We start from the raw sequence: 11,604 nt of genomic DNA, 5'->3' as shown, positions 1-11,604 counted from the left end.
GTGAATAATAATGGAAGGAATAATTACCCGAAATTACAGAAAGGAGCAGACGCTCACATCTCTTGAGAAACTCCCAATGGAGATGAGCCTTTAAGCCGAGTCTTCTCGTGATGTGATCGAGGAATGAAAGCGGGGTGATCGGATGCATCTTCCATTGAAGTGTTGACAGTACCAAAAGCTCCATTCTTTGAATCGTTTTGGCCTCAAAAACATATCTTGTCTCCTCCACCTTAAAAGAAACAAAACAAAAACACATGTTCAATACATGTATATGTTTAAGCATGTAGCTATGTATGTATGGATGGGAAACGTACTTGTAGGTCTAGAAGAAGGGGCACATGGGTCTCTTCACCTTTTGCAGCCAAAGAGAGACAAGTTACCGCCACGAGTTGGATCAACCAGGGCCTATCGTTTTGTAAACCGAATCTACTAAGGAACCTATCCAGATAGTTAACGGAAAGTACAGCCGTGAGAGCAGTGAACCCGTGGAGAGCATTGACTTTAAGCATCCACTCCACCGCCTCACGGTGGATCTCACGGCGGGTCACCGTCAGAAACTCATCATCTTCCTTGGAAAAAAAAGAAAGTAGCTCGTCGTCTTCCCAAAACAAGTCTTGCTCCAACAAGAGTGGGAAAAAGGAATGGGACCCGCCATTGTCGGAAGAAGAACTCTCTTCTTCTTCCTCTGAAACTTGAGCCACGCCATCTTCTTCGCAGTAGAGAGCATCAAGCAAGAAAGAAGGGTAATTCTCTTGTTGATGTTCACGGTGTAGAATTGCCATCTTCTTTACGAAGAAGGGTTCTTTTTTTTCTTCTGAGTTCCCAGACTTAGTTCATCATACAAAACAATAAAGCATCCATAAAAGAAAAGCAATATATGTATCCAAGAAGCTGGCTTTTTGAAGTTTAGGGTAAGTCTTCCAACTCAAAATAAAAAAGAGTAATGCGTAGAGTGGCTCTAATAGCTTATAGATGGAGATTATTAGAAAAAAAAAAGGACAAAAGGGGAGAGGAGGGAAAGGAAAAGAGCGGTCGGAAGAAGAAGAGAGGGAGACTGATTTTTTTATCAGTGGGTTTCACTCTTCTACCTTTGTTCCACTCAATAAATAATATTTTGTATGCTTCTGAAATTGTGAACCGTCAAGTCTCATGACTTTTCATATATATAATATGTTTTTTTCGTATGAAAATTTGTTTCTAATATGGTCACGTTAGTATCACCAACTACTAGGTTATTACCAACTTGGTCACTCATAAGTCAAAATAAAAAGAACGACTATTTTTAACTGGTATAACAACAATTATATCTTAATATTCATACATCATATTAATTTAATCTTAATTTCAAGCAATTTAATAATATTCTGTTCAGCCTTTAATGAGATTGCTGGTATCCTTTGATATGAAATAGGGTTTATTATATATATATTCTTTGAATTTCTTTTAAAAATTATATTTTTATTGTTATCTCTCCAAATTTTCAGAGACATTTAAGATTTTTAGAATTTCTTTGATATGACCGTAACTTTTGAAATGTTGCAATATTTTGACGTAGATTTACTATTTGATAATCAAACTTATTTAGTATGTTAACTGTAAATAACTATCAACATTTTAGATCCGATGTTAGTATTAAGGTCCAGTATATAAATCATTATATAAGACTAAAAATTTAGAATATTCTCTCTTGAACTTTCTCTCTCTCTTTCTACGACCACTCATCCTTGTCTTTAGGTTTAGCACATCTGTAACCAAATCCTGTATTAATGAAAAGTTACGGGAAAAATAAATAACCAAATCCATCGTAACCCAATTTTCTCATCAAAAATAATTTTTTATATAAAAATTACACATACAAAAAAATGTTTTGGGGTTTTGGGAAAAATCAATGGGTTGTGGCATGGGGGAATGGAATGTGGTTGGCGGGGGGCAGAAGGAAAGGTTAGAGTACTGGGGTGGCACACACACCAAGCTCAAAGTTGAAGCCTCCATGAAAACTACTCTTCCTACCAATATACTGCTTCTTTATCATTCATATCACCGTTATGTTTTTAATGATATGTATAAAAAAATAAAACATAAAGTAAATGTTGGCAGTTAGATACAGTTTTTAAAAAAAATAAAATTTAGATATCAAAATGAAACAAAAGTAATAATTTAATTATTGTACGTGTAGTTTAACCTATTAAAAATATCAGATTTCTAATAACCAGGTGACATTGATATTAAAATGGAAAGAAAAATGATAATATTATATATTTGAAAATTTTGAAAATAATAAATTAAATGTTTATGTTTTTTAACCATGTTTCCAAACATGGGAATGTGGATTTCATTCCCATTGGAATCCCACATTCCTCGAACCAAACAGCCTCTTAAAGAATAAAAGAACATTTTGATCTGTACGGAAACAAATCTAACCTTATTATTACTATTATTTCTCTCTTTTTCTTATGTATACTTTTGCTTCTTTGCTTGCAACGTTGGTTGTATTAATGATGCCTATTATCATCAGTCATCACACGTATTTACATCTTCTTAATGTTAGACCTAAATAGGATCTACCAAATATTTTAAATATAAAATTTAAAATTATATAGAATTCAAATTTTTTAAAAGTAGCATCGCATCGCAATATCATTCTGTCCATCCTTGGTGCCATTGGCTTTGACATCTTGAAGGTTTTGCTACGGACAGTGGAAATGGTTGAACTCGATGGCTCCCACGGTGTGCTTAGTGGGTTCCCATATGAATTCAACGTCAAAACAATATAAAGGCGTTAATGGTGGGAGAGAGAATTTGATTGAATTCAAAAGCAAATGTTTCTAACATCTTGGTGCTGAATCTTTCAAACCACCCAAAATTGTTTACCGTGATTGGTTTGAATTTCCTCTCATTTTGCACCGAAAGTCCCTCTCCCTTCTGCTCGGCACTCAAAGGGGTGGTGGAGGAAAAGTTTGCAGAGAGAGCAAGTTAGTTCGGCTATCAACAGTTAATTTTATCCTACACATCTAATTATGTTGAGTTAGTATTTAATGCTTAAGTCGATAAATATACTCATATAAGTACTGAAATAATATTGATAATTTAAGAATTTCATTATAATATTCTAAGGTTTAATATCAGTATAAAATCCGAACTATATATGATTTTCTTAAAAAACTATCGGTATCCAAATAATTAATCGAATAATTAACGTAAACATCATGATTTGAACTGCTAATCTTATGTAAGGGATCTAGTACTTCATCTTCATCCTATTAGACCACCTAAATATTTATGAACTATAATATGTTGGGTCTGATGCAATTAACACTACCATTAATAAAAGTAATAGTGAAATACATAAATATTGGTATAAAGGTAAAACTATGATTTAGTCCCTATATTATATTTAACTTTCTCATTAATAATAATAAAAATACTTTCTCAGAATTGAGTTACTTATAACTTTCTCACTAATAATAAAACAAACTTTCTCAAAATTTGTATCATAAGAATAAGTTCAGATGAATATACTTAGGGACCATTTATAATTAAACCATTCATTTTAACAAATACCATAATTTGTCAATTTTATTTTCCTTTAATTTTTTAACAAATAAATATAGAAAAATGGCTGCAAAAGAAAAAATGATGAAGGGAAATTATTAAAGATTATATGAAATGTACATCAAAGAACATATATTTGAAGGCATTGTACATGCTTAGTATAAATAAAAGTACATTTGGGTCATTAATCAGTAAAAAAAATATTTTCATCCATTGCACACTTTCTTAGCTTCTCCTCCATGACCCAGGGAGGGAGGTAATTCATTGCTTTCTCAACCACTGGCGACAATAATTGTCCTGGTTCGTTGCCCAGTACTCGTAGCCGGAATTCGCTTCAATAGCTTTACTCCCAATGGACTGTCCTTGCTCTGCATCATAAAGCAACGTTATAAATTCACATATACGAATTGAACATGGTAATGGAAGTAATGAAATTCAATGTGAGTTGTAATTACCAGACGACAAGTTCCGGCTGGGAGGTCACATACGGGATACTCTATCGGGCAGCAGCTGTAGTGATCATCGCAGCATGTCGCGGACTCCATCGGGCAGCATCCCCAGCCAAAGCAGTAATTAGCGTACTCAAATAAGCAGCAGCAAGTGGTTCCTTGACGACATGTGTAATACGCATCACAAACGGTTGCAGGTCTAACAGGAGCAGGGGGAGATGGGGAAGGTTTAGGCGGGTTTGGTCCGTTTTTGATGGGGTATGATGCCATCATTGCAATACCACACTTTCCGGTGGAGGCGCCTGCAATGTTACGCTCCATCTTGATGTATCCGTTCTCCCCCCAGTTAGGACCCCATGAATTCCTCACTATCCAATAATCTACACCACCTTTAGTGCCATATCCGACAGCAACAACACCGTGGTCGAGATTTGTTCCACACTGACCGGTAAATACACCCTGCGTACCAAACACAATGTTATATGTACAAACTCTTATTCAAGGGCGATGACATAAGATTATCTACACTTGATAAATTAGGCTTATTCAGATTTCATAACACAACAGAATAGGTCTAAATGCACTTCATGGTGCATTTGATCCAATTCACTGGTAGCAAAATTCGAATGAAGTCTTCAAAAACTAGAAAATTAGTGCTAGAAGATTCAACTGTTTAGTATTTACCGATTGGTAAAGTTGAAAGGCCCTGCCACCAGCTTCAATGGCAACACTAACAGGTTGATTTGCAACAGCCTTCTTCAAAGAATTCTCATTGTTTTCGGGGACATCTTCGTATCCGTCGATGGAAACAACACGGGCATTTTTCTACAAGAAGAATGTAGATTACAGTAATTAACACCATCATCATAAAATTTTCTCATACTAAAATGATCAAAATTCTTACTAACCCTATTTTCATCACATATGTTATCTGAAGCACGGTAAGGGTATTCCTCTTCGGTGTTGATACCACCATTGTTAATAATAAACTCAAAGGCTTGGTCCATGAGACCCCCATTGCATCCCTGGTTATACAAATTATCACAGTCCACCAGCTCCTGCTCCGACAATGAGACGAGATCATTGGTTACAATCTTGTTTATCCCTTCTACTGCAGCCACAGTTGAAAATGCCCAGCAACTCCCTACACACAAATCAAATTAATGTCTTTGTTCATAGTAAAAACGTGTGATACAAGAAAAGGGGAAAAAAAACTTTACCACATTGGCCTTGATCCTTGACGGCCCCGACGGCACCTTTCTCCCTCCAATCAACGGACTCAGGTAAATCATCGCCAACCCGAAACGCATACTTGTTGCTCTTCACCTTACCTGCATGTCTATACGATCGGGTTTTCAGGTCCACCCTTGTGCCCAAATACATAGCTTTGTATTCCTCATTGGTCAAATCCGCAAACTTGTTGAGACCAACCTTGTAGGTGCGTTTAACCGAGTTATGTTCAATGACAAAGTTGAGATTATCCTTAAAGATCTCGAACCGTTTTTCCTTCTCCCCCAAGGCATTGTAATTCTTGCCATGTTTCACTAACCACATCTCGTAAATCCTCAACATCTTGACCTCGGTCGTCGTCTGGTGTCCCCGAACATGGTCAAGATCATAGTTGATGATGGACATGTCCAGAGCCGATGACAGTGTTGTTAAAAAACCGAACAACGAGATAGAAAGGATAATGAAAACATGGGAAGAATGGTTGAGGAGAGACATGATGGTCGTTTTGGGGGATGGAAGGGAGTTGGAGGAGAGATGGGGATATATAGGATAAAGCAGAAGATAACAAATAGGAAGAAAGTGCGTTGAAATAGGATTAAGAACTGAAAATATGGTGTTTGTATCTGTCACGGTTTGATTATGAGAGGACAAGGGCGACCCTACCCTATATTTAGAGATACAAAGGAGAGGCGTTCGTGGAAAGGTCTCTCTTTGTCCTATATGTATTTGAATTATATATATATATATGGTTGTCGACATCATATCGGTACCGATTGTATTAGTCTGTACCTAAAATTTAGATCGATTCAAATTTTAATATGTTACGATTTGAATTTTTCTTTTACTTATATGGGTTGGACTTGTTTGGGATTTATGGGCCTCTCCTTTCGTCATTGCAACTTCTATGGATTCCGATCCCTCTATGAAATTTGGTTCTTTCATTTATAGCTTTAAAAAAATGTTTCTTAGATATGGTTTGGAAAAAATAAACCATAATTACATGTTTAAAATTATATTAATACTTTACCAATAACATAGATTTTTTAATTAAAAAGTAAGGGTTTTAATCCTGACATTACGAATGGAGCAGATTGGATTGTACTAACATATAACAACCTAAAACCCTAGGCTTAAAGAGATGAAAAAAATCTGGAAAATCACGAGAAACAAACCGGATCTCCACCTACCAAATAGCACTACCACTTGCAGAAACCATATAAAAACATTTCCGTTTCAAAAATGCTACTCAACAACCACACTTACACCATTGTATAACATCAACTCCAACACTTTTTCCTTTAATCTTTCCCTTCACTTTAATCCATGGAGATTTTAACCTTCTTCAACAAAGGTTTCGCTTACACTTCCATTTGCTTCCTTTTCCTTCCATTTCTCCTCCCCGTAATATCCCACGATGGTACCGATATCGGCCCGATAGGCTCACCGGCACTGCCATTGGGTGTCTCGACGCAACGGTTGATGTTCAAAGACCGGAGGCTTGCTGTTGTTTACCCTGTAATCCAGGCATTCAAGAGAACGATCACCGAAGATCCACTTAACAGGACGGGGAATTGGGTCGGGTCGGATATATGCAGCTACACGGGCTTTTACTGTGATAACCCACCAGACAATGAATCAGCCGTTGCTGTCGCCGGCATTGACTTCAACGGGTTTCTGTTAGCTGCTCCGACACTGGAAGGTTTCGTCGACAACCTCCCCGACCTCGCTATCTTCCATGCAAACTCAAACAGGTTCTTCGGTTCCGTACCGGACGTCTCCAAGCTCAGATATTTCTACGAGTTGGACATAAGCAACAACGGCTTCACCGGAACATTCCCGACGACGGTCATCGGAATAAAAGACTTATCGGTCTTGGACATCCGTTTTAACTCCTTCGCCGGGGAAGTTCCGCCTGAGATTTTCAACCAAGCACTCGAAGTCCTCTTCATCAACGACAACGATTTCACCGCCAAACTACCGGAGAACTTCGGTTCGACGCCAGTTCTCTACCTCACCTTGGCGAACAACCGTTTAACCGGTCCGATCCCGCAAAGCATACGCAACCTCAACTCGACATTAGTCGAGGTTTTACTGCTGAACAACAAGTTATCAGGTTGTCTCCCTTACGAACTAGGGTTTTTGAAAGAACTTAGAGTCTTCGACGTCGAAATAAATCTGTTAACCGGTCCATTGCCGATCTCCTTGTCGTGCTTGGAGAAAATCGAGCTGCTCAACTTTGCTAATAATCTGCTCTACTGGGAAGTGCCTGAGGAACTGTGTGCGCTTCCAAACTTGGTGAACTTGTCGTTGTCGGACAATTTTTTCACCCAAGTAGGTCCGGTTTGCAGAAAGCTGATAAAAAATGGTGTTCTTGACGTGAGACAGAACTGTATCCCCGGTCTTCCCGACCAAAAATCACCACAAGAATGTGTTGAGTTCTACGTGAAGTACATTAGGTTGTGTCCGGACCCTGAGTCGTATAAAATCATCCCTTGCAGGGATAATGCTCCAAGGAACCATCATTTGGAAGGGTCCAATACCAAGAAAGCTCCCGTTACTTACAAAACTCTTTCAAGACACAAGTTTTAAGGTTTTTTTTTTAATCATTTACGTTTAGAATTCGTTAGCTCTAAAGTTCGATTTTATAGTATCGGCATTGTGTTTTACTACAAGGTTTTTAATAAGTTAATGCCAAATGTGGATGTAACCGTTTGTAGTTTCGAAAAAGTTGAAAAATTATTAGATGGATTTAGTTAATCATGTTATTCTTAGTCCCGACCAATAAAATTCATGAATGATTGCTATGGTTTTGGATATCAAAAAGCACTATCAAAGTTGTTTGTTTGCGTATTATCCACTTTTTATGTTGTAGTAATTAGTAAATATTAATATCATCCTTTTGGAATCAAACAATCCAAAACATCATGGATCAATATTTGGTATATCAATAAATTATCATCAAAATTTAAAATAAAATAATTAAAATTTATTTTAATAACATGTCACTATATGATTAATTAATAAAGTATAAGATTATACACTACTAATACATCAAATATTCACCCTAACAAGTAACAACCCTTCAATATATATTTTTTTATATATTTTATGATTCAACCCTTCAAATACACTACTAATTAATACATAAGATTTTATATATTTTATGATTCAACCCTTCAATATACTTTTTTATATTCCCTCTTCTCTCTATTTCTATATCTACGGGATAGATTTACTAGCATTCTTGAAAAATTAAAGTATTTTTTACATATATTTATAAATTATATACGATTGATGTCATAATTTTTCAACAAATATTATCTTATAATCACCTTAGACTATTCAAAAAAATTAATTATTCAACCATGATATTTCACGTTTACATCTATAGTTTATGTATGTTACATTTTGAGTATAATAAAATGTTTAATTATTTATTTTATGTATAAAACAATTATATATATCAACAAATATATATTATGATTTAATACAATTGAGATTAAAAAAATACATACATTGTCAAAAATTAAGAAATTTTCTAAATAAATACTTTCATGTAATAATCCCAATTTACTTAAAATGAATAATTAACTAAAAATGTATTAATAAGGGATAAAAGAAAGAGAAAATGAATTATATCATGTTTGCCTTTTGTTGAAGGGTCAACACTGATCAACTTAATATTACAATTATTTTCTTGCTAATTAATTTATTTAACTAAATTTAGGGCAAACTGTGTGAAAGGTCACTCAACTATGGATAACTTTCGCTTTTGGTAATCCAACTAAAAAATGGTATATATTAGTCATTCAACTAATCAATTTCTTTGTCATTGGCCATGACTTCTTACGAAAAGATGATGCGTCAGTTACTAAAACTAATATTATAACAATAAATTTAGCTCTTAATCTTTATACATCACATCACATTAGTCCTAATTCTAGTAAGGTGACCCAAAAAGACAAAATTGATTAGTTAAGTGATCAGTTTACAATGTTTTATAGTTAGGTGACCCCTGATGTAGTTTACCATTTCTTTTAAAAAGGCTACAACCATGTGCGTATAGAAAAAGGGAAAGGCAGTGGTATTCGTTCCCCCCAAAAAGCGGTTTAATTAGTTTTTAGTCCCTTAAAAACAAAAAAATATTAACTTAATATAATTGCAAAAATATACTTTAAACTCTTAAAACTGTATAGTTTAATTTCAGCTCCTCCTTAAATAAGTATTTCTTTTAGTGGTGGTGTGTTGTAGCCGTGGCTTAGGACCTCTTATAATTTTTAATTTTAAAGATATGATCTATTTAAATATATTCTATTATATTTTCGAAAATATAATTTTCCTCTAACAATATAACTTAGTCACGATAGTAAAATCACATTCAAAAAGATTATAAGACAAACTTAGTCAAGAGTCCTCTGAGCATATTTTACCTCTAACAATATAATTATTGGCCATCAGTTCTAATTATCGATTACAAATTTACATAATTGATTGTCGATCGATTGATTATCGATTATAAGATAATATATGTTTAAAAAAAAATTAATCATTAACCATATGTATACACTATATAGATACAATTACTCGAATTTAAAATTTTAAATACAACAATCATTTTTATCGTTAAAATCACTCGATTAATTCAACTCCATCCCTCGACCATCAATTTAAAACCATGACTTGACAAAGGGATAGTAACCCCATGGCAATAAATCCCCATAAACCAAACCACATATAAATATATGTGTACTCTGTCTCTGTCTCTGTCCTATCAACAGCCTGTTTGTGTTAAATAAATATCCCATTGTACCTTATATCCCTCCATTTTTGCACACTTACGACTATTTTGTTTAATGCCTTGTATTATATGGTGAATTGTATTTTATTCGTTATAATTTGAAAAAATAAGTAAAAATGTTTTTATAAGTTATAAAAAATAATAATAAGTTTGTAACTGAACCTATGAATTGGTCTCAGTGGTAAAAGGAAATGTTATTCATCTCAGAAGTTATGAGTTCGAGTAGTTGTGTCTGCATGATGCATGTGTGTTGTCTATAAATTAAAAAAATTCTAAATAATTACTACCATGTAATTAGCTTATATTATTCAAAATAATAATAACAATTCCACCTAAAGAAATTTATACTATTTCTTGTTACTGTTATAAAAATAATCATTTCTTTTAACAAATTGTTCCGGATTACAGGTGTTGATTTTTTAATACCCTACTATTAAAAGTTAAAAAATAGTCCTCTGACTATATGATATTGTTTTATCAAGTCCCATAATTATTAAAAGTTACGAAATGAACTATTCATATGTTCCAAACTCGTTCTTTTCCATTACAAAATCGATGACAATTTGAGTTGAACGTTAACCTGCTGACTGTATATAATAAAATCTTATCCTAAATCTCAAATAACTATACAACCTAAACGGTTCTGAGATCATATTTTATAATATCTCAGTCAACAAGTTAATGTCTAGTTCAGATAACTGCCATTTTTTTTAACATAAAAGGATGAGTTTGAACTATATGAATAGTCGGGTGATCATTTTGTAACTTTTCAAAGTTGAGGGACCCAACAAAGTAACACCCTATAGTCGAGGATAATTTTATTACTTTTAATTGTCGAGAGATTCAATGAAGCATTACGCTATAGTCAATGGACCATTTGTGTACTTTACCCTAATTTTTTTACTGTTTTTAAAATATATAAACTAAACCGTAATCCATATTATATAATACAATTATCTATAAATGACTTTCAATGTTGTACATGTGTGATTTGTACATAGTAGACAAAATTAACAACTCCAGAGTCTAGTCAAACCTTAAGACATGTCCAAAATGTTGGGCTTAGGGAATCAATTAGGTGTTCTCTCACTCTTAATCCATCATTTTCATTTAACAAAATAATACTCTTTCATAATAAACAAACACAATTAAACTCTAGTTTTCAATTAATTTATAATTATATATAAATAAATAGTGAAATATGGCAATAACTAACAAGATATTAAAATGACATAGCATACATGATTCTCAATTATACAAATCATGTGACCATTTTTTTTTTTGGAAAATGGTGTTTTGTATTGTATTAAAGGGTACACAAATACAAAACTAGAGAAAGGCAAGGGCCTCATTAAAACCTTCTCTAAATCTAAGCGGAGGAAAAAGAGTGTACCAAGTCAATGTCAAGACCAAGAGAGCTCCGAAAAATACACTTTGCATAAAGCCAGAGCGCTAGACCTACAGTCGAGCAAGCACGAGTAAGCAGCTTCAAGCACCAACCTACAGCACATTAGAGTGCATAGGGCTAAAACGCGACACGAGGGAAGCATGAAACCAAGCAAACATAACCCATAA

General features: G+C 34.2%; 3 protein-coding genes across 3 annotated transcripts; 1 reads left to right on the top strand and 2 right to left on the bottom strand.

Moving 5' to 3' along the window:
* Positions 1 to 13: 13 nt before the first annotated feature.
* LOC120207697 (cyclin-D3-1-like) lies at positions 14 to 782 on the bottom strand (the record flags this gene model as incomplete). The annotated part of the gene is made up of 2 exons (XM_039207121.1): positions 315 to 782; positions 14 to 229 (listed from the first exon to the last, which is right to left on the bottom strand). Coding segments are annotated over exons 1-2 (684 nt in total), but the record flags the coding sequence as incomplete, so codon positions are not given.
* A 2,928-nt stretch (positions 783 to 3,710) lies between these two features.
* LOC120207707 (low-temperature-induced cysteine proteinase-like) lies at positions 3,711 to 5,762 on the bottom strand. Its single transcript, XM_039207129.1, has 5 exons — positions 5,222 to 5,762; positions 4,910 to 5,145; positions 4,686 to 4,826; positions 4,008 to 4,460; positions 3,711 to 3,920 (listed from the first exon to the last, which is right to left on the bottom strand). Exons 1-5 carry the CDS (start codon positions 5,724 to 5,726, stop codon positions 3,825 to 3,827), a joined length of 1,431 nt encoding a protein of 476 aa, XP_039063060.1. The 5' UTR covers positions 5,727 to 5,762; the 3' UTR covers positions 3,711 to 3,824.
* A 727-nt stretch (positions 5,763 to 6,489) lies between these two features.
* On the top strand, positions 6,490 to 7,825 carry LOC120207699 (uncharacterized protein At4g06744-like). The gene has a single exon (XM_039207122.1). It carries the CDS (start codon positions 6,555 to 6,557, stop codon positions 7,818 to 7,820), a length of 1,266 nt encoding a protein of 421 aa, XP_039063053.1. The 5' UTR covers positions 6,490 to 6,554; the 3' UTR covers positions 7,821 to 7,825.
* Positions 7,826 to 11,604: the final 3,779 nt, after the last annotated feature.

Source organism: Hibiscus syriacus, unplaced genomic scaffold (genome assembly GCF_006381635.1).
Source record: "Hibiscus syriacus cultivar Baekdansim isolate YM2019G1 unplaced genomic scaffold, ASM638163v2 tig00015148_pilon, whole genome shotgun sequence".
NCBI classification, from domain to species: Eukaryota; Viridiplantae; Streptophyta; class Magnoliopsida; order Malvales; family Malvaceae; genus Hibiscus; species Hibiscus syriacus.
Note: the sequence above shows the minus strand (reverse complement) of the source record. Positions and strands in the feature narration are given on the sequence as shown.